This window comes from Bombina bombina, chromosome 4 (assembly GCF_027579735.1).
Source record: "Bombina bombina isolate aBomBom1 chromosome 4, aBomBom1.pri, whole genome shotgun sequence".
In the NCBI taxonomy this organism is placed as follows: domain Eukaryota; kingdom Metazoa; phylum Chordata; class Amphibia; order Anura; family Bombinatoridae; genus Bombina; species Bombina bombina.
The window spans coordinates 31966260-31989945 of NC_069502.1; the positions used below are offsets into that span (position 1 = coordinate 31966260).

The 23686-nt window shown below is 44.5% G+C and overlaps 1 protein-coding gene across 2 annotated transcripts in view; it reads left to right on the forward strand.

The window, feature by feature from the left end:
• MPV17 (mitochondrial inner membrane protein MPV17) overlaps positions 1-14649 on the forward strand; it is a 128841-nt gene extending 114192 nt beyond the window's left edge. For both annotated transcript variants that reach the window (XM_053709451.1, XM_053709452.1), the window contains exon 8: positions 14210-14649. In XM_053709451.1, coding sequence (XP_053565426.1) covers positions 14210-14279 — 70 coding nt within the window. In that variant the 3' untranslated portion in view covers positions 14280-14649. The remainder of the gene's footprint in view (positions 1-14209) is intronic.
• Positions 14650-23686: the final 9037 nt, after the last annotated feature.

The following is a 23686-nucleotide window of genomic DNA, read 5'->3' on the forward strand; positions in this document are numbered from 1 at the left end:
TTCAAGGACTAAGAATCTGAGGTAATTCTCTGCTCATTGGGTGAACATTTGAGTATTCATTGTTCATGGAGTAGAAATCTAATAAAGTATACTGCTAATGGAGTGGGTATTTGAGAAATACTCTGTTCAATGGAATTACTCTACTCATAGGCTGGATAAATGAAGATTACTCTGCTCATGGGGTAAGCATCTGATAATTACTCTACTCACAAGATAAACTTCTCAGGATTAAACTGTCCTTTGTGTTGGTCATCTCTGAATTTATATGTGATTACGGAGCAGACATCTCTTGTTTAGGTGCTGCTAATGAGGCATGTATCTCACAATTAGGTGCTGCTAATGAGACAGTTATCTCAGGATTAGGCGCTGCTAATGAGGCAGGTATCTCAGGATTAGGCGCTGCTAATGAGGCAGGTATCTCACAATTAGGTGCTGCTAATGAGACAGTTATCTCAGGATTAGGCTCCGCTAATGAGGCAGGTATCTCAGGATTAGGCGCTGCTAATGAGGCAGGTATCTCACAATTAGGTGCTGCTAATGAGGCAGGTATCTCAGGATTAGGCGCTGCTAATGAGGCAGGTATTTTAGGATTAGGTGCTGCTAATGAGGCAGGTATCTCAGGATTAGGCGCTGCTAATGAGGCAGGTATCTCAGGATTAGGCGCTGCTAATGAGGCAGGTATCTCACAATTAGGTGCTGCTAATGAGACAGTTATCTCAGGATTAGGCGCTGCTAATGAGGCAGGTATCTCAGGATTAGGCGCTGCTAATGAGGCAGGTATCTCAGGATTAGGCGCTGCTAATGAGGCAGGTATCTCAGGATTAGGCGCTGCTAATGAGGCAGGTATTTTAGGATTAGGTGCTGCTAATGAGGCAGGTATCTCAGGATTAGGCGCTGCTAATGAGGCAGGTATCTCAGGATTAGGCGCTGCTAATGAGGCAGGTATCTCAGGATTAGGTGCTGCTATAATGAGGCAGGTATCTCAGGATTAGGTGTTGCTAATGAGGCAGGTATCTCAGGATTAGGCGCTGCTAATGAGGCAGGTATCTCAGGATTAGGCGCTGCTAATGAGGCAGGTATCTCAGGATTAGGCGCTGCTATAATGAGGCAGGTATCTCAGGATTAGGCGCTGCTAATGAGGCAGGTATCTCAGGATTAGGCGCTGCTAATGAGGCAGGTATCTCAGGATTAGGCGCTGCTAATGAGGCAGGTATCTCAGGATTAGGCGCTGCTAATGAGGCAGGTATCTCAGGATTAGGGGCTGCTAATGAGGCAGGTATCTCAGGATTAGGCGCTGCTAATGAGGCAGGTATCTCAGGATTAGGCGCTGCTAATGAGGCAGGTATCTCAGGATTAGGCGCTGCTAATGAGGCAGGTATCTCAGGATTAGGCGCTGCTAATGAGGCAGGTATCTCAGGATTAGGCGCTGCTAATGAGGCAGGTATCTCAGGATTAGGCGCTGCTAATGAGGCAGGTATCTCAGGATTAGGCGCTGCTAATGAGGCAGGTATCTCAGGATTAGGCGCTGCTAATGAGGCAGGTATCTCAGGATTAGGCGCTGCTAATGAGGCAGGTATCTCAGGATTAGGCGCTGCTAATGAGGCAGGTATCTCAGGATTAGGCGCTGCTATAATGAGGCAGGTATCTCAGGATTAGGCGCTGCTATAATGAGGCAGGTATCTCAGGATTAGGCGCTGCTAATGAGGCAGGTATCTCAGGATTAGGCGCTGCTAATGAGGCAGGTATCTCAGGATTAGGCGCTGCTAATGAGGCAGGTATCTCAGGATTAGGCGCTGCTAATGAGGCAGGTATCTCAGGATTAGGCGCTGCTAATGAGGCAGGTATCTCAGGATTAGGCGCTGCTAATGAGGCAGGTATCTCAGGATTAGGCGCTGCTAATGAGGCAGGTATCTCAGGATTAGGCGCTGCTAATGAGGCAGGTATCTCAGGATTAGGCGCTGCTAATGAGGCGGGTATCTCAGGATTAGGCGCTGCTATAATGAGTCAGGTATCTCAGGATTAGGCGCTGCTATAATGAGGCAGGTATCTCAGGATTAGGCGCTGCTATAATGAGGCAGGTATCTCAGAATAATTCTATTTTCATGGGGTATGGGATCAGAATGTTGCACCATTCTTGGGGTTTGTATTTAAAGGGACACTGAACCCAATTTATTTTACAAGATATGACGAGTCCATGGATTTCATCCTTACTTATGGGATATCGCCTCCTGGTCAGCAGGAGGAGGCAAAGAGCACCACAGCAGAGCTGTATATGAGGCTCCTCCGTTCCCTCCCACTCCAGTCATTCTCTTTGCCTGTGTTAGTGTAGGAAGAGGTAAAGTGAGGTGTTAGTTTAGATTCTTCAATCAAGAGTTTATTGTTTTTAAATGGTGCCAGTGAGTACTATTTTTCTCAGGGTAGAGCATCAGGTATTTCAACAATGGGAACTGAGGAGATTCTACATTCTCGCTTCACTCCCCATGCTGGTGCTGCCCTGCTGATGGTCTTATCAGATATTACATAAGGCCCTGTTTGTCCCCACAGAACTACAGGAGGTATGATGACAAGGGACCTCTTCTTCGTGTGGGACAGGTTCATGGTGTGATCAGCACTACGGTATGTACAGTCTTTTTGATTCTGGGGAGACAGTGTAGCTCAGAACAGACTGGACGTTACTTGCTGCAACACAAGAGGGGTAATCATCTTGCAAGAGTTCGTAATTGCTTAATTGTTTCCCCTCTTATATTCCTTATGTGTATTACCTATGTGTATAGCAGTGGGTTGGTGTGCATATATGACCCGGTTTCATTATGTGGTCAGAAACTGTGACATTTTATCTGCGGGCTAACGCTGGGGACTGTTTGGGAGTTCTTACTCCGTTGGTTACATCTTTTTCACATTTATTTATTAAGGCACATTTTTTTTGAGGGGACACATTGGTTTGTATTGCAAGTCGGGTCTACCCGACATTGATATTTCCCATGCGTTTTTTTTCTATGGGGTTTCTTATACCGCCCACGAAGGGCTGGGCTTACGTTTTATGCGCTTAGCCACGCACTTGCTATTCCGGCTTCCGACAGTCACGGAGGGGTATTTCGGAGCTCCTGTGTTTCCTATGTCCGCTTGTTTTCAGTTGATCAAGACCGCAAGCGGATTTAGGCAGCAGTTCACGGAGGGCCTTTTGGTTGGTTGTGAAGAAGGTAGGCCCCACAGCGGAGCTGTGGTTATTTTTTAGTCATAACATAAAAAGGGCTATTGTAACCTAACGAATGTGAATAGGTTCTGTTATAACAACTTCCTATTTCTAATTGTTGAAGCCTTGCAGTAAAATTTGTATCGGTTTAAATTTTAAAGGACCAGCACATATTTTGTTATTTCATTTTATATCTGTACCACGACCAATATTGCACTTTGTTTTCTTTTTATCATGGCTGACCTACTGGAACATACTTGTTCTATGTGTTTAGCTGCCAATGTGGAACCCCCTCTTACATTTTGTCCCTCATGTACTGAGAGAGCTTTACAGTTTAAAGATCAGATTTTCTTTAAGGCTAGCATATCAAAGGATGCTTCTTAGCTTCATGAGACTTGGGGTATGCCGCAACTTTCTCCCCAAGCGTCACAGCCTTTAACACCCGCTCAGGCGCCATCAACTGCGTCCACGTCATTTACCCTACAGGATATGGCGGCAGTTATGTCATCCACTCTTACAGAGGTTTTGTCTAAATTGCAAGTATTGCAAGGCAAACTTAGTAGAAGGGAGGACCAGGTGGTCCAGGCGACTTCTGACTCTTTGATGGCGATCTCCGACATACACTCCCAGGGCTCTGAAGTGGGAGGTAGGGAGACTCTATCTGAAGGGGAACTGTCTGACTCAGGAAGTACATTGCCCCAGACAGATTTGGACGTAATGTCTTTCAGGTTTACGCTTGAACACCTCCGTCTGTTGTTGCGGGCGGTTTTGCTGACTCTGGACGACTGTGACTCTATTGTAGTGCCACCAGAGAAATTGTGTAAGATGGACAAATACTTAGAGGTCCTTTCTTATTCTGATGTTTTTCCGGTTCCTAAGAGAATTTCGGAAATTATTACACGGGAATGGGAAAGACCGGGTATTCCGTTTTCACCTTCCCCTACCTTTAAGAAAATGTACCCTATAGCTGACACCGTTCGGGATTCTTGGCAAACGGTCCCTAAGGTGGAAGGAGCTATATCTTCCCTGGCTAAGCGTATGACTATCCCTATTGAGGACAGTTGTGCTTTCAAAGACCCTATGGATAAAAAGTTGGAGGGTCTTCTAAAAAAGCTATTTATTCATCAGGGGTTTCTATTACAACCGACGGCCTGCATTGTACCAGTCACAACTGCGGCTGCCTTTTGGTTTGACGCCTTAGAGGAGTCCCTTAAGACTGAGACTTCTTTAGAGGAAATAATGGATAGAATAAAGGCCCTTAAGCTGGCTAATTCTTTTGTTACGGATGCCGCCTTCCAGAACGCCAAATTGGCGGCTAAGAATGCAGGATTTTCCATTTTAGCGCGCAGAGCCTTATGGTTAAAATCTTGGTCCGCGGATGTGTCCTCTAAATCCAAGCTTCTGGCTATTCCTTTCTAGGGAAAGACTCTATTCGGGCCTGACTTGAAAGAGATCATCTCTGACATTACGGGAGGCAAGGGTCACCTCCTACCTCAGGATAAAACGTCTAAAAAGAGGGGTAGACAGAGTGTCAGGGTTTTTTCCCTGTTGTGTTTGCCATGTGCTGCTGGCAGCCATTTTACTCACCTCTCTTCCTGACTATGGTGCATTGTGGGGGATGCTGCTCAATTCCTGCACTTCCTTTTATGGCCAAACTGCTGTGCATCATCCATGTGAGACAGGATGCAGTCTCAGAATTGTGATGTCATCACTTATTATTTAAAGGGCCTCTGTTCAGTATGCTTTGCCTTTGCGTTGTCTGAGACCTGTTTGTGAGAGTTCCTGTGTATTACCTGGCTGCCTGACGTCCTTCCTGGTTCCTGATCCCTGGCTTGTTACTGACTCTGCTTTTTTCCTTGTTCCTGATCCCTGGCTTGTCTGTCTATTCGCTTTGGCTCCTGACTCGGCTCGTCTGACTTCCAGCTCTGGTTTTGATTCCTGGCTTGTTATTTGACTTGTGGACTTTTTATTATTTTTTGCTATTAATAAAGGTGTGATTATTTTTTGCATTTCTCGTCTCATTCTGATTCCTGGCACCATGACATTACGCAAAGGCCATGAATCCTTATAGTGCTAATAATCCACCTTTACCTGCCATCATTTGTAGGATGGATGTACAGGATCACCGCTTGGATCAATTTGAACTAGCCCTGCAAACCCTGCTGACTCGCACTACACATTTGGACCAAAGTGTCCCGCAAGTTATGGCTGCTCCTGTTTCCGCTGCTGCACCTATGCCTACCAGGAGCATGTCCGGTTCTGCACCTCTACCTCAGCGATATGGAGGCGATCCTATTCAGTGCAGAGGTTTTTGAACCAGGTGGGCATTTACTTTAAGATGTTTCCTCAGGCGTTTCCCTCTGACAGAGCTAAGGTGGGATTTCTCATCTCGTTACTCTCTGACACAGCTCTTGCCTGGGCTAATCCCTTCTGGGAGACTAATAAACCTGTGATTTCAAATTGCCCTGAATTTGTGGCCTCCTTTCGAAGGGTATTTGATGTTCCGGCTCGCTCCTCCTCTGCTGCTAAACAACTCATGTCCATTCAGCAAGGTACAAGATCCGTTGCTAAGTATGCTATTGAGTTCCGTACGCTTGCCTCAGAGGTAGGTTGGAACAACAAAGCCCTTGTTGCCGCCTTCTTTCATGGGCTCTCTGATGCGGTTAAAGACGAAGTTGCTGCCAGAGATTTACCAGACTATCTCGAGGCACTGGTGTCTTTTTTTGATCGCAATTGACATCAGACTCAGTGAGAGGCCCTCTTTCAAGGAGCGCTTGCGGAAGCCTCCTGTTCCGTTGTCTCCTACGTGTTCGTTCCCACCCATACCTCCCTCTCCTCCCATGCCTCCTGGTCCCAAGTCACCAGGTACTGGTGAGTCGATGCAGCTGGGATTCACGCGCCTCTCCACGGCGGAGAGGGCCTTTAGGAGGATTGAGGGGCTCTGCCTCTATTGTGGGTTACAGGGCCACCTTTTGAAGTCTTGTCCTACATGGCCGGGAAACGCTCACACCTAAGGTCAGGGGCAGACCTTGGGTGGTTTATCCTTGTCCCCGGAACCGCTTAAGGAGAAACCTTTGGTCACGGTTGTCCTTTCCTGGGTGGACTCCTCCATAGTCACCCAGGCTCTTGTTGACTCCGGTGCTGCGGGCTATTTCATTGACAGTGCTTTTGCATCAAAGCACTCCATTCCTGTTTTGCCTCGGTCCGTTCTGCTTGCTATTGAGGCCATTGATGGCAGGCCCCTTCAGCCCGCACTCGTTACTCACGAAACTGCTCTGTTGTCCATGGCTGTTGGGGCTCTCCATTTTGAAACCCTCCCGTTCCAGGTGATAAACTCTCCGCATTTTCCGGTTGTTCTGGGTTATCTTTAGCTCCAAAAGCACAATCCCAGTCTCGACTGGCGCAGGTCCAAAATTTTGTCGTGGTCCCTGCAATGTATTTCCTCTTGTCTTCGGAAACCAGTTAAAGTCTTGTGCACTTCTTTGGTTTCTCAATTGCCAGAGTACCACTGAGAGAGTTCCTAGACGTGTTTGACAAGGTGCGTGCCGGTACGTTGCCTCCTCACCGGTCCTACGATTGTGCCATAGACCTGCAACCCGGAGCCATTCCTCCTCGAGGCCGGGTGTACCCTCTGTCTGTTGCAGAGAATTGTGCTATGGAGGAGTATGTTGCCGATGCTCTGTCGCGGGGGATTATCTGCAAATCCTGCTCTGCTGCAGGGGCACGCTTCTTTGTGAAGAAAAAAGGTGGCGAATTAAGACCATGTATCGATTATAGGGGTCTTAATCGTTTTACCATTAAGAATGCTTACCCTATTCTGCTTATTACGGAACTCTTTGACCGCCTCAAGGGAGCTACGGTCTTTACTAAACTTGATTTGAGAGGAGCGTACAATCTCGTTAGGATTAAGGAGGGCCACGAATGGAAAACAGCATTTAACACCAGGAGCGGGCATTATGAGTATTTTGTAATGCCCTTTTACCTATGTAATTCTCCAAAAGCACTATGTAATGCTCCTGCTGTTTTTCAGGAATTTATTAATGATGTTCTTCGAGATTTGTTGCAACAGTGTGTTGTGGTGTACTTAGACGACATCCTCATACACTCACCCACACTTGAGGCTCATCGTTCTGATGTTACACGGGTTCTTCAGAGACTACTTGAGAACGGCCTGTTTTGTAAACTCGAAATGTGAGTTCCATCAGACTCAAGTAACCTTCCTAGGTTATGTTATCTCCGTTGCAGGGTTCTCCATCGATCCTGACAAGTTATCTGCAGTTCTGCAGTGGCCTCGCCCAGTTGGTCTTCGGTCTATTCAATGTTTTTTGGGTTCGCCAATTACTATAGAAAGTTTATTAAAAACTTTTCTTCCTTGGTCAAACCTATCACAGACATGACCCGTAAGAGAATGATCCACTCCATTGGTCACCTACTGCCATTAAGGCCTTTGATAGTCTTAAGACTGCCTTTGCTGCCGCTCCAGTTCTGGCTCATCCTAACCCTGTCCTGCCTTACGTTCTTGAGGTTGATGCGTCTGAGACTGGAGTAGGTGCCCTCTTGTCTCAACGTCCTACGCCTGATGGTTCCTTACATGCGTGTGGTTTCTTCTCTAAGAAATTGTCTCCATCAGAGTGCAATTATGAAATTGGCGACAGGGAATTACTGGCCATAATTTTGGCACTTAAGAAATGGAGGCATCTTCTCGAGGGTACTAGCGTGCCAGTGCTCATTCTTACTGATCACAAGAATTTAACTTATCTATTTGTCGCCCCGACAGGCCAGATGGGCGCTATTTTTGTCTCGGTTTAATTATGTGGTCTTCTACCTGCCTGGTAGTAAGAATGTTAGGGCTGATGCCCTCTCTCGACAATTTTCGTCTCTGTCCAAGGACCTACTCCTGTTATACCTCCTGACCATATTTTGGCTACCATACGTACTAATTTGACTTCTCCCTTGGGGAAGGAGATCCTGGCTGCACAAACCAATGCACCTCCTGAGAAACCTAGTGGTAAGTGTTTTGTTCCTGAGAATCTTCGAACTAAACTTTTGCACACTTACCACTATCCTAAAGCCGCAGGTCACCCAGGCAAGAACCAAATGATTTGGTCTGTCACTCTACAATTCTGGTGGCCAGGTCTTCGTTCTGATGTTGCTGCGTATGTTGCCTCCTGCTCAGTTTGTGCACAGAATAAGACTCCTCGACGTCTTCCTGTGGGTCTTCTTCAACCTATTGCTAATGGTGACCGTCCTTGGACACATCTTTCCATGGACTTCATTGTCGAGCTCCCTGTTTCCAATGGCAATACTGTTATCCTTATGGTGGTTGACCGTTTTTCTAAAATGTCACTTTGCATTCCCTTGATTAAGCTACCTACCGCTCAGGAGCTTGCTTCAATTTTTGCACGTCAGGTCTTCCGTTTACATGGGTTACCCAAGAAGATCGTGTCAGACCGGGGTAGCCAGTTTGTCTCCAGATTTTGGCGTTCCTTTTGTGCTTAAATGGGGATCCAGCTTTCCTTCTCCTCGGCATATCACCCTCAATCCAATGGGGCTGCGGAACGGTCTAATCAAGCTCTGGAACAGTTCCTCCGTTGCTATGTCTCAGATCACCACAATAATTGGTTTGAACTGTTACCTTGGGCAGAGTTTGCTCGTAATAGTGCTTAATGCTTCGTCCAAGATATCCCCGTTCATGGCGAATTATGGGTTTCAACCATCCTTGTTGCCCGATTCATTCATGTCTCAGGGTATTCCGGCTTTGTAGGAGCATCTCCGGCAACTCCGTTCCACGTGGGTGCAGATTCAGGATTGCCTTCATTGTTCTATGCAGCGCCAAAAGTTCCAGGCTGATCGTAGGCGTCTGCCCGCACCTTCCTACCAGGTTGGTGAGAGAGTTTGGCTGTCCTCCCGCAACTTGAACCTTCGTGTGCCTTCCAATATATTGGCTCCCCGTTATGTTGGTCCTTTTCGAATTCTCAGACGGGTTAATCCTGTGGCCTACGCTCTTGACCTTCCTCCTGCTATGCGCCTCTCCAATGTTTTTCATGTCTCCCTCTTGAAACCATTGGTTTGTAATCGGTTTACCACTGTGTTGCCTCGTCCCTGTCCTATCTTTGTTGACAACCATGAGGAGTATGAGGTCAGCAGCATTATTGACTCTCGTATGTCCAGGGGCCGTGTACAGTATTTGGTTCACTGGAGAGGCTAGGGTCTGGAGGAGCGTTCTTGGGTTCCCTCCTCTGATGTTCATGCTCCCGCCCTCCTCCGTGCCTTCCATGCCCGTTTCCCCAATAAGCCTTTTGTCCTCCCGCGGGGGAGGGGTCATTGAGGGGAGGGTACTGTCAGGGTTTTTTCCCTGTTGTGTTTGCCATGTGCTGCTTGCAGCCATTTTACTCACCTCTCTTCCTGACTATTGTGCATTGTGGGGGATGCTGCTCAATTCCTTCACTTCCTTTTATGGCCAAACTGCTGTGCATCATCCATGTGAGACAGGATGCAGTCTCAGAATTGTGATGTCATCACTTATTATTTAAAGGGCCTCTGTTCAGTATGCTTTGCCTTTGCGTTGTCTGAGACCTGTTTGTGAGAGTTCCTGTGTATTACCTGGCTGCCTGACGTCCTTCCTGGTTCCTGATCCCTGGCTTGTTCCTGACTCTGCTGTTTTCCTTGTTCCTGATTCCGGCTCGTCTGACTATTCGCTTTGACTCCTGACTCGGCTCGTCTGACTACCAGCTCTGGTTTTGATTCCTGGCTTGTTATTTGACTTGTGGACTTTTTATTATTTTTTGCTATTAATAAAGGTGTGATTATTTTTGCACTTCTCGTCTGTCTGATTCCTGGCACCCTGACACAGAGTAATTTTCGTTCCTTTCGAAATTTCAAGGGAGTCTCCTCTTCCGTTAAACAGGAAGGGAATTTTGCACAAGCCAAGGTGGTCTGGAGACCCAACCAGGCTTGGAACAAGGGTGAACAACCCAAGAAGCCCGCTGCTTCTCCCAAGACAGCATGAAGGGGCGGCACTTTCTGTCTTTTTCCAGGCTTGGATAAGAGACTTCAGGATCCCTGGACACTGGAAATCGTGTCCCAAGGGTATCAGCTGGAGTTCAAACATTCCCTCCCAAGGGGAATGTTTCTCCTTTCACGATTGTCTGTAGACCAGATGAAAAGAGAGGCGTTCTTACATTGTGTAAAAGACCTCTCTACTATGGGAGTAATTTGTCCCATTCCAATTCAGGAACAGGGGCAGGGGTTTTACTCAAATCTTTTCGTGGTTCCCAAAAAAGAGGGAACGTTCCGACCCATTTTAGATCTCAAGAGTCTAAACGAAGTTTCTCAGAGTCACATCCTTCAAGATGGAGACTATTCGGACAATTCTTCCATTGATCCAGGAGGGTCAATATATGATTACCGTGGACTTAAAGGATGCATATCTTCACATTCCTATCCACAAAGATCATCACCAGTTCCTAAGGTTTGCCTTTCTGGACAAACATTTTCAGTTCGTGGCTCTACCTTTCGGGCTGGCCACGGCACCCAGGATCTTCACGAAGGTTCTAGGGTCTCTGCTGGCGGTTCTCAGACCGCGGTGCATTGCAGTGGCGCCTTATCTGGACGATATTCGGATCCAGGCGTCGTCTTATCAACTGACAAAGTCTGATACCGACATGGTTCTGTCCTTTCTAAGGACTCACGGGTGGAAGGTGAATCTGGAAAAGAGTTCACTAATTCCACAGACTAGTTCCGTTCCTGGGAACTCTAATTTATTCTATAATTATGAAAATCTTCTTGACGGAAGTCAGAAAGTTAAAAATTCTGACTACATGCCGAGCCCTTCAGTCCAATCCTCGGCCATCAGTGGCTCAGTGCATGGAGGTAATTGGATTGATGGCGGCGGCAATGGAAGTAGTCTCTACTCCCAATCAATATTCTGGAGTTGAGAGCAATATTCAATGCGCTTCAGGCTTGGCCTTAGTTGGCTTCGGCCAAATTTATCCGATTTCATTCGGACAAAGTATCCAAGATAATTCGGTGGGAGGAGGCTCACTCTTGTTATCTGTCAGCAATCTACATCCCAGGAGTGGACAACTGGGAAGCAGATTTTTTAAGCAGACAGACGTTTCATCCGGGAGAATGGGAACTCCATCCGGAGGTTTTTGCCACCCTGATTCTCAGATGGGGCAGACCGGAGCTGGATCTTATGGCATCTCGTCAGAATGCCAAGCTCCCGAGATTCAGATCCAGGTCCAGGGATCCTCAGGCAGAACTGATAGGTGCCTTGGCAGTGCCTTGGGTGTTCGACCTAGCTTATGTGTTTCCACCGTTTGCTCTCCTCCGCCGGGTGATCGCTCGGATCAAACAGGAGAAGGCTTCTCATCGCTCCTGCGTGGCCTCGCAGGAGTTGGTATGCCGATCTGGTGGACATGTCATCTCTGCCACCGTGGAAGCTTCCATTGAGGCAGGACCTTCTCATTCAGGGACCCTTCCATCATCGGAATCTAATTTCTCTGCAGCTGACTGCTTGGAGATTGAATGCTTGATTTTATCTAAGCGAGGGTTCTCTGATTCGGTCATTGATACTTTGATTCAGGCATGTAAGCCTTTTACTAGAAAGATTTAACATAAGATATGGCGTAAATATCTTTATTGGTGGGAATCCAAGGGTTACTCATGGAGTAAGATTAGGATTTTGTCTTTTCTCCAAGAAGGATTGGAGAAGGGGTTATCAGCAAGTTCCTGAAAGGGACAGATTTCTGCTTTATCTATTTTCTTACACAAACGTCTGGCGGATATTCCGGATGTTCAATCCTTTTGTCAGGCCCTGACTAGGATCAGGCCTGTGTTTAGACCTATTGCTCCTCCTTGGAGTTTGAATTTAGTTCTTAAGGTTCTTCAAGGGGTTCCGTTTGAATCTATGCATTCCATAGATATTAAGTTGTTATCTTGGAAGGTTTTATTTTTAGTTGCTATTTCTTCTGCTCACAGAGTTTCTAAGCTTTCGGCTCTACAATGTGATTCTCCTTACCTTATTTTTCATTCCGATAAGGTAGTGTTACGTACCAAACCTGGTTTTCTTCCTAAGGTTGTTTCTAAAAAGAATATTAATCAGGAAATTGTTGTTCCTTCCTTGTGTCCTAACCCTTCTTCTAAGAAGGAGCGTTTGTTACATAATTTGGACGTCATCCGTGCCTTGAAGTTCTACTTGCAGGCGACTAAGGATTTTCGTCAAACATCTTCCTTGTTTGTTGCCTTTTCTGGAAAACGTAGGGGTCAGAAAGCTACGGCTACCTCTTTCTTTTTGGCTGAAGAGTATCATCCGTGTTGCATATGAAACTGCTGGACAGCAGCCTCCTGAACGAATTATGGCTCATTCTACTAGGGCTGTGGCTTCCTCATGGGCATTTAAAAATGTTGCTTCTGTTGAACAGATTTGCAAGGCTGCAATTTTGTCGTCTCTTCATACTTTTTCCAAATTTGATACTTTTGCCTCGTCAGAGGCTGTTTTTGGGAGAAAGGTTCTTCAAGCAGTGATGCCTTCTGTTTAGGTTCCTGTCTTGTCCCTCCCTTTCATCCGTGTCCTATAGCTTTGGTATTGTATCCCATAAGTAAGGATGAAATCCGTGGACTCGTCATATCTTGTAAAAGATAATTTATGCTTACCTGATAAATTTATTTCTTTTACGATATGACAAGTCCACGGCCCACCCTGTCGTTTTATAAGACAGGTCTTTATTTTTGCACCTCTGCACCTTGGCTTTTCCTTTCTCTTCCTAACTTCGGTCGAATGACTGGAGTGGGAGGGAAGGGAGGAGCTATATATACAGCTCTGCTTTTTTGGAAGGTATCCATATTAGTTTAGGTTCCTGATGCATGTATCTGGATTACATGTTGTACAGGGGTGGGTGCTGCAGGTTTATACTTTTTCAGGTGGAGTTATGATAGATTTGCTCATGTGGCTGGTAACTCAGACTTACTTGCTAATAGTAGTAGGCAGTGACTACTAAAGTTTAATCCAAATATTAGGAGCATTCATATTCTTTATATTTTATTAAAAGAAATACAAAGGAAAATGCCAACATGTTATTGAAAATTAACTGAGGAAGATAGATGCCATGTGTTACACACCGATGTCTCTCTTGAGTAGCTTATCTGGTTTAACACTGCTCATGGGGCAGTTATTTCAGTATTACCCTCTGCTCATAGGATGTTATCACACAACCACATGCTGCTCATGGGGCAGGTACCTCGGTATTACCCTCTGCTCATAGGACAGTATAACAGTCACTCACTGATCATGGGGAAGGCTCCTCAGTATTAGACGCGTGCATTCAGAGGTTTTGTTCACCTCTGAATACGGAAGAAGATGGCCCTTCGTGCTGTTTGGTTATTTTCATTGCCGCACTTATTCTTGTGCAACAGCAACACACTAATATGTGAATTTTCACAGATTTTAGTGCATTGCTTTTGCACAAGAATAAGTGCGGCAATTAAAATAGCCCAGCGCCACGAAGAGCCGCCTTCTTCAGCATTCTGCTTAGAGGTTGGTAACTCTAGTTCACACCCTGCTCATGAAGCAGATATGTTAGAAGTACACTCAACTCAGTGACAGCTATTTCAGGGATATCCTCTGTTCACTTGTGGGTAATGTTATCATTTGCTGTTCATGGGATTGCTATCTAAGGATTTACAATTAGTTCATGGAGTGATGGTGTTCTCTCGGTAGGTTATGTCAGTCACTGTGAATGTATCGGAATTAACCGCATATGTAAATCAGAATTGCTCAGTTATCATGGGATTGTATCTAATTTCTATCATTTTTCTTAAGAGACACATTTTAGGATTACACAATACTTGTGGAGTGTCTCAAGATTCTATCCAAAAGGTTTACATGGTACAATTATTTTCATGCTTGTGATGGGATAATATTTCTAAATGACTCTAGGCTTCTGGTAATGGGGATTCTGTTCTTTTGCATTTCCTTGCTTATTAAGTTGTCCTTTGTGCTGTCTCTTCTCCTAGGCTGGCTGTGGTGCAGTGTGTCGCTATTGTCTGGAACTCGTACCTTTCTTGGAAAGCAAACAAATTGTAATCCAGTGTCTTTGATTCTATTCAAATCGTGTACCTCAGATCTAATTTCTTTGATCCAGCCTCCATAATCCTGTGCCTTGGATTTAACCTCATGGATCAGTGATATTGCCTTTGGGATCCTGTACCCCCATCCTCCGTTCTGCCACAATAATGCTTTATATCCTAGCTTCTTGGTTACTAATCCAAGGGCCTTAGGCAACAGCACATGCATTTTTATAAATTTTAATGTTTTTTTGTTTTTTTCTTCAAAAGGGTTTCCAAATTTATTGATGGCAACATTGTGTTATTACTTTGACAGGTGCATATAGTCCTGGGAGTCTGACACCGGTAGTTTTGAAGAGTTATTAAATATTTTTGCTTTACTTAAAGAATCGGTATGTTTGTGAAAGAGCAATGTGACAATTTATTGTCGCCTAATATCAGGAGTGGCAGCTAGTGGCTGGAAGCAAAACCTCTAGTGTAGCCATTAAGTGAGAACTGGGCTTGCAGGAAAGAATAAAGAGAAACCGGTCAAACCAGTGAATAACCAAAGAAGCAGGGAAGCCAAGTAGCAAAGGCAATGCCACAAAAGTCAGCCTATGAAAAGTGATACCGCCTTATACAGAAATTGCAGCAATGCAAGTTGTTTTATAAAGGCCTTTACAGAGAGTAATGTGACTATCAATACCAATAGTATCTTGCAATACCCCACCAACCTAATAAAAAAGCGCAAACATCTACATGTAGCATGTTAATCAGGGTCAAATCCAGAAGAGTCAGATGGGAAATTATAATTCCCTGATAACTGTAGTAAGAGGAAGGCAGAGTTGACATGGTACTGAGTGGTAAAAATATTATCAAATTGATAGATCCAGTTTTGTTGGCAATCTGCTGCTTCAAAAAATGACTGACCCTTAGCAGAAGTCTTTCGAATCATCAATATAAAGTTACTAGACAACTATTAGAAATACTTAGAGGTTTCAGTAACTGGATAGACAGACTCATCATCAAGATGGAGTTTAAGATGCAGTTTGTAATTTAAGAAGGGACCAAAAAGTACGGTTTCACTATGTTAGGACATACTGTATCCCTTAGGTTGCCTGATGCCATGTTAACCCTCACCTTGACCCTTACCAATTCATGCTACCCCTAAACTCTGGTCTGTACTGCTAATGTAAAGACCTTTGTGTTAACCCCATTTTCTCTTGTTAAGTGTAGTCAGTCCACGGGTCATCCATTACTTATGGGATTATATCTCTCCCCAACAGGAAGTTGCAAGAGGATCACCCAAGCAGAGCTGCTATATAGATCCTCCCCTCACATGTCATATCCAGTCATTCTCTTGCAAGTCTCAACAAAGGAGGTTGTGAGAGGAGACAGGAGTTTTTTACTTAATTCTTCAATCAAAAGTTTGTTATTTTAAAATGGCACCGGAGTGTGCTGTTTTTTCTCTCAGGCAGTATTTAGAAGAAGATCTGCCTGCGTTTTCTATGATCTTAGCAGACGTAACTAAGATCCACTGGCTGTTCTCGCGCATTCTGAGGAGGGGTAACTTCAGAAAGGGGAATAGCATGCGGGGTCCTCCGCAAATGAGGTATGTGCAGTATAATATTTTCTAGGAATGGAACTGACTAAGAAAACACTGCCGTTACCCATATGATGTAAGTACAGCCTTTAATGCAGTAGTAGCGACTGGTATCAGGCTGTTAAATGTATGCGCAGTTGAGTTATTTTCTAGGGACTAGAATTTGACTGACAAAATACTGTTAATACTGAAATAAATGTATAAGCCTTAACTGCAGTAGAAGCGACTGGTAGCAGGCTTAGTGATAACTTTACATAACACTGGAAAAGTTGTTTTTAAAACGTCTACTGGCATGTTATTCGTTTTGTGAGGTACTTTGGTGATAAATCTTTTTGGGCATGATTTTTTTCCACATGGCTAACGTTTATTTCTGCATAGAAACCGTTGTAACAGGTCTCCCACTGTTGTAATATGAGTGGGAGGGGCCTTTTTTAGCGCCTTGTTGCGCAGATAAAATTCTAGCACAGTCTTCCTGCCTTTTCCTCCTTGATCCAGGACGTCTCCAGAGAGCTCAGGGGTCTTCAAAATTCAATTTTGAGGGAGGTAATCAGTCACAGCAGACCTGTGACAGTGTGTTTGACTGTGAGAAAAACGTTAAATCTAAAATTGATTATCCGGTTGTGGGTATTGAGGGGTTAATCATCCGTTTGCTAGTGGGTACAATCCTCTGCTAAATTCATACATTTATTGTTAAAATTGTTGGCTATAACTGAATTAGTTCATTGTTATTTCAACTGTGACAGTTTTTTTGTGTTTTTAAAAGCGCTGCTGCGTTTTTTCATATTGCTTGTAAATTCACTGACAGTTTTTTTCCAAGCTTGCTAGCCTTCATTGCTAGTCTGTTAAACATGTCTGATACAGATGAATCTACTTGTTCATTATGTTTAAAAGCCAATGTGGAGCCCAATAGAAAATTGTGTACCAATTGTATTGATGTTACTTTAAATAAAAGTCAGTCTTTACCGGTAAAGAAATTATCACCAGACATCGAGGGGGAAGTTATGCCGTCTAACTCTCCTCACATGTCAGTACCTTCGCCTCCCGCTCAGGAGGTGCGTGAGATTGTGGCGCCAAGTACATCAAGGCCCTTACAAATCACTTTGCATGATATGGCTAATGTTATGAAAGAAGTATTATCTAATTTGCCTGAGTTAAGAGGCAAGCGCGATAGCTCTGGGTTTAGGACAGAGCGCGCCGATGACACGAGAGCCATGTCCGATACTGCGTCACAATTTGCAGAACATGAGGACAGAGAGCTTCATTCTGTGGGTGACGGATCTGATCCGGGGAGACCGGATTCAGAAATTTCAAATTTTAAATTTAAGCTTGAGAACCTCCGTGTATTGCTAGGGGAGGTGTTAGCGGCTCTGAATGATTGCGACACGGTGGCAATCCCAGAGAAATTATGTAGGCTGGATAAATACTATGCGGTACCGGTGTGTACTGAAGTTTTTCCTATACCTAAAAGGCTTACAGAGATTATTAGCAAGGAGTGGGATAGACCCGGTGTGCCTTTTTCCCCTCCTCCGATATTTAGAAAAATGTTCCCAATAGACGCCACCACATGAGACTTATGGCAGACGGTCCCTAAGGTGGAGGGAGCAGTTTCTACTTTAGCCAAGCGTACCACTATCCCGGTGGAGGATAGTTGTGCTTTCTCAGATCCAATGGATAAAAAATTAGGTTACCTTAAGAAAATGTTTGTTCAACAAGGTTTTATATTACAGCCCCTTGCATGCATTGCGCCCGTCACTGCTGCGGCGGCATTCTGGTTTGAGTCTCTGGAAGAGGCTATTCGCACAGCTCCATTGGATGAGATTATGAACAAGCTTAAAGCCCTTAAGCTAGCTAATGCATTTGTTTCGGATGCCGTGGTGCATTTAACCAAACTAACGGCTAAGAACTCCCGATTCGCCATCCAGGCGCGCAGAGCGCTATGGCTTAAATCCTGGTCAGCAGATGTAACTTCTAAATCTAAATTGCTTAATATTCCTTTCAAAGGGCAAACCTTATTCGGGCCCGGCTTGAAAGAAATTATTGCTGACATTACTGGAGGTAAGGGTCACTCCCTTCCTCAGGACAGGGCCAAATCAAAGGCAAACAGTCTAATTTTCGTGCCTTTCGTAATTTCAAGGCAGGAGCAGCATCAACTTCCTCCGCCCCAAAACAGGAAGGGACTGCTACTCGTTACAGACAGGGTTGGAAAGGCAACCAGTCTTGGAACAAGGGCAAGCAGGCCAGAAAACCTGCTGCTGCCCCTAAGACAGCATGAAGTAAGGGCCCCCTGTCCGGAAACGGATCTAGTGGGGGGCAGACTTTCTCTCTTTGCCCAAGCTTGGGCAAGAGATGTCCAGGATCCCTGGGCGTTGGAGATCATATCTCAGGGATATCTTCTGGACTTCAAAGCTTCTCCTCCACAAGGGAGTTTTCATCTTTCAAGGTTATCAGCAAACCAAATAAAGAAAGAGGCGTTTCTACGCTGTGTACAAGACCTCTTATTAATGGGGGTGATCCACCCAGTTCCGCGGTCGGAACAAGGGCAAGGATTTTATTCAAATCTGTTTGTGGTTCCCAAGAAAGAGGGAACCTTCAGACCAATCTTGGACTTAAAGATCCTAAACAAGTTCCTAAGAGTTCCATCATTCAAAATGGAAACTATTCGAACCATCCTACCCATGATCCAAGAGGGTCAGTACATGGCCACAGTGGACTTAAAGGATGCCTACCTTCACATACCGATTCACAAGGATCATTATCGGTATCTAAGATTTGCCTTCCTAGACAGGCATTACCAGTTTGTAGCTCTTCCCTTCGGGTTAGCTACGGCCCCAAGAATCTTTACAAAGGTTCTGGGCTCACTTCTGGCGGTACTAAGACCGCGAGGCATAGCGGTGGCTCTGTACCTAGACGACATTCTGATACAAGCGTCAAGTTTTCAAACTGCCAAGTCTCATACAGAGATAGTTCTGGCATTTCTGAGGTCGCATGGGTGGAAGGTGAACGTGGAAAAGAGTTCTCTATTACCACTCACAAGGGTTCCCTTCTTAGGGACTCTTATAGATTCTGTAGAGATGAAAATTTACCTGACGGAGGCCAGGTTATCAAAACTTCTAAATGCTTGCCGTGCCCTTCATTCCATTCCACACCCGTCAGTAGCCCAGTGCATGGAAGTAATCGGCTTAATGGTAGCAGCAATGGACATAGTACCATTTGCGCGCCTGCATCTCAGACCGCTGCAATTATGCATGCTCAGTCAGTGGAATGGGGATTACTCAGATTTGTCCCCTCTAATAAATCTGGATCAAGAGACCAGGGATTCTCTTCTCTGGTGGCTTTCTCGACTCCATCTGTCCAAAGGGATGACCTTTCGCAGGCCAGATTGGACGATTGTAACAACAGATGCCAGCCTTCTAGGTTGGGGCGCAGTCTGGAACTCCCTGAAGGCTCAGGGATCGTGGACTCAGGAGGAGAAACTCCTCCCAATAAATATTCTGGAATTAAGAGCGATATTCAATGCTTGGCCTCAGTTGGCAACACTGAGGTTCATCAGATTTCAGTCGGACAATATCACGACCTGTCGGCGATCTATATCCCAGGCGTGGAGAACTGGGAGACGGACTTCCTAAGTCGTCAGACTTTTCATCAGGGGGAGTGGGAACTTCATCCGGAGGTCTTTGCTCAACTAATTCATCGTTGGGGCAAACCGGAACTGGATCTCATGGCTTCTCGACAGAATGCCAAACTTCCTTGCTACGGATCCAGGTCCAGGGACCCGGGAGCGGCGCTGATAGATGCTCTAGCAGCCCCTTCGGGTTTCAACATGGCTTATGTGTTTCCACCATTTCCGCTGCTTCATCGGCTGATTGCCAAGATCAAACAGGAGAGAGCATCGGTGATTCTGATAGCACCTGCGTGGCCACGCAGGACCTGGTATGCAGATCTAGTGGGCATGTCGTCCTGTCCACCATGGTCTCTACCTCCTGAGACAGGACCTTCTAATTCAGGGTCCTTTCAACCATCCAGATCTAATTTCTCTGAGGCTGACTGCATGGAGATTGAACGCTTGATTCTATCAAAGCGTGGCTTCTCGGAGTCGGTTATTGATACCTTAATACAGGCTAGGAAACCTGTTACCAGAAGAATTTACCACAAGATATGGCGTAAATATTTATATTGGTGCGAATCCAAGAGTTACTAATGGAGTAAGGTAAGGATTCCTAGGATATTGTCCTTTCTACAAGAGGGTTTAGAAAAGGGCTTATCTGCTAGTTCGTTAAAGGGACAGATTTCCTCTCTGTCTATTCTTCTACACAAACGTCTGGCAGAAGTTCCAGACGTTCAGGCTTTTTGTCAGGCTTTAGCTAGGATTAAGCCTGTGTTTAAGACTGTTGCTCCGCCATGGAGCTTAAACTTAGTTCTTAACGTTCTTCAAGGCATTCCATTTGAACCCCTTCATTCCATTGATATCAAGCTGTTATCCTGGAAAGTTCTGTTTTTGATGGCTATTTCCTCGGCTCGAAGACTTTCTGAGTTATCTGCCTTACATTGTGATCCTCCTTATCTGATTTTTTCATTCAGACAAGGTAGTTCTGCGTACTAAACCTGGGTTCTTACCTAAGGTAGTTACTAACAGGAATATCAATCAAGAGATTGTTGTTCCATCATTGTGTCCTAACCCTTCTTCAAAGAAGGAACGACTTTTGCATAATCTGGACGTAGTCCGTGCCCTGAAGTTCTATTTGCAGGCAACTAAAGATTTTCGTCAAACTTCTTCCCTGTTTGTCGTTTACTCTGGACAGAGGAGAGGTCAAAAGGCTTCTGCTACCTCTCTCTCTTTTTGGCTTCGTAGCATAATACGTTTAGCCTATGAGACTGTCAGGGTTTTACCATTCTGTACCTTTAACTTCTAATTACCATACTGCTATTTAAGGCTCCACCTAGTGTTGAACGTTGCTTGGTAATTTGTTCAGTCACTCACTGTTCCTGAACGCTACACACCCAGCTATTCCCTCCTGTCTAAGTTGGGATTTCCTTCTACTGATACTAATTTCCAGTTTCTCAAGACTTGTGGAATTGCAGCACCTCACCTCTGATCCTGTCTCTCATGCTGCTGCTTGCATCCTGTACACTTGCATGCTGTTCCGTTGGCGTGTGACGTCACGCCCGACTTGTCTCTGTGTGAAACCGCAGCTGCCACACACACTCACTGAATCTCAGCACACGCTGTCTGCGTTGCGTCTTCGGTAATACCGCTCTGCTCCACGCTGAGGATACTAATTGGGAAGCCGGTTTGTATATTCTACCATCAGGATTTACCGGTCTGTATTACCAATGTACAAATAAGGATATCTTGCCTCTCATGTCAATTGTTTCTGCTTTGCCTCAAGTAATCAAGTTTACCTGCCATACCAAGCTATTAACCAGCTTATTTCATGTACTAACTTTGAAATCATTTCTTCCGTTTGTGGTTCATTACATTTACTTGCAAAGTGACTTCTGCAAATCTAACATTATGCTTCAAGGTACTGCTCCCTCTAGCATTAACCACTGATGTACTTTATGTGCTTAAACTGACTTTAACTCAGCAACTACTTATTACTGCAAATCTTATATCCGGCTGTAAATGACCTGTGAACCTACCTTGCACAACTATAACTAAAGAGGGTGTGTGTGCAAGCTATGTAAATATTTTATATGTCCGTGATGTGAGTCTGCAACTATTTTGGAAAGTGAATAAGTTTTTGAATCTCTCTAAACGTTGAAATTGGAGTTATCCTACATTACATACTATATTGTGGTTTTGCTCTTTCTATTTCTCTTGTATACCATCTTCACACTGTATCATACAGTAGTGACCCTCAGATCTATGAGCATAACAGGGTTCCACAAGTTAGATCTTAGTGAACCCGAGGTAAGGTGTGAGACTGAGTGGTCCTGCATAAAAACAAGGGTACTAGTTCATACTTAAACATAACATATTACCAAGCCTTATAAAAAATAACTGGTACCTTGTTAAATGGATATAACAGAGCTTTACAATAGGGTTGGCTCCCTAGCTCAAAGTATGGATCACATGATACAGGGACTAAGGGAGATACAATTGGTGAACCAGAACATCAGAAAATTCATTAATGACCATCAGTAAGCCTCCCGTAGCTGAAACCTCAACTGAACCTGTAATTAGCCCTCCTGAAAAATTCTCTGGGGAGAGAGCTTTGTTTAGGGATTTCAAGAACTCTTGTACACTGATTTGTAGCAAAGAAAGAGAGAAAGTATACACTTCTAGCACTCCTAGGTCTAAAGGTAAATTAAATCTAACTGGATGACACAAATTATTCCCTAAGGAATAAGTGAAAGGGGAGATAACAGATTACAAATTAAAATATAACTTTCTCCAACATAGGTGTGTCCGGTCCACGGCGTCATCCTTACTTGTGGGATATTCTCTTCCCCAACAGGAAATGGCAAAGAGCCCAGCAAAGCTGGTCACATGATCCCTCCTAGGCTCCGCCTACCCCAGTCATTCTCTTTGCCGTTGTACAGGCAACATCTCCACGGAGATGGCTTAGAGTTTTTTAGTGTTTAACTGTAGTTTTTATTATTCAATCAAGAGTTTGTTATTTTAAAATAGTGCTGGTATGTACTATTTACTCAGAAACAGAAAAGAGATGAAGATTTCTGTTTGTATGAGGAAAATGATTTTAGCACCGTAACTAAAATCCATGGCTGTTCCACACAGGACTGTTGAGAGCAATTAACTTCAGTTGGGGGAACAGTGTGCAGTCTCTTACTGCTTGAGGTATGACACATTCTAACAAGACGATGTAATGCTGGAAGCTGTCATTTTCCCTATGGGATCCGGTAAGCCATGTTTATTAAGATAGTAAATAAGGGCTTCACAAGGGCTTATTAGGACTGTAGACTTTTTCTGGGCTAAATCGATTCATTATTAACACATATTTAGCCTTGAGGAATCATTTATTCTGGGTATTTTGATATGATTATATCGGCAGGCACTGTTTTAGACACCTTATTCTTTAGGGGCTTTCCCTAATCATAGTCAGAGCCTCATTTTCGCGCCGGTATGGCGCACTTGTTTTTGAGGACAGCATGGCATGCAGCTGCATGTGTGTGGAGCTCTGATACATAGAAAAGTCTTTCTGAAGGCATCATTTGGTATCGTATTCCCCTTTGGGCTTGGTTGGGTCTCAGCAAAGCAGATTCCAGGGACTGTAAAGGGGTTAAATATAAAAACGGCTCCGGTTCCGTTATTTTAAGGGTTAAAGCTTCCAAATTTGGTGTGCAATACTTTTAAGGCTTTAAGACACTGTGGTGAAATTTTGGTGAATTTTGAACAATTCCTTCATACTTTTTCGCAATTGCAGTAATAAAGTGTGTTTAGTTTAAAATTTAAAGTGACAGTAACGGTTTTATTTTAAAACGTTTTTTGTGCTTTGTTATCAAGTTTATGCCTGTTTAACATGTCTGAACTACCAGATAGATTGTGTTCTGACTGTGGGGAAACCAAGGTTCCTTCTCATTTAACTATATGTATTTTATGTCATAAAAATTTTTTTAGTAAAAATGATGCCCAAGATGATTCCTCAAGTGAGGGGAGTAAGCATGGTACTGCATCATCCCCTCCTTCGTCTACACCAGTCTTGCCCATACAGGAGGCCCCTAGTACATCTAGTGCGCCAATACTCCTTACTATGCAACATTTAACGGCTGTAATGGATAATTCTATCAAAAACATTTTAGCCAATATGCCCACTTATCAGCGAAAGCGCGACTGCTCTGTTTTAGAAAATTCTGTAGAGCATGAGAACGCTGATGATATGGTT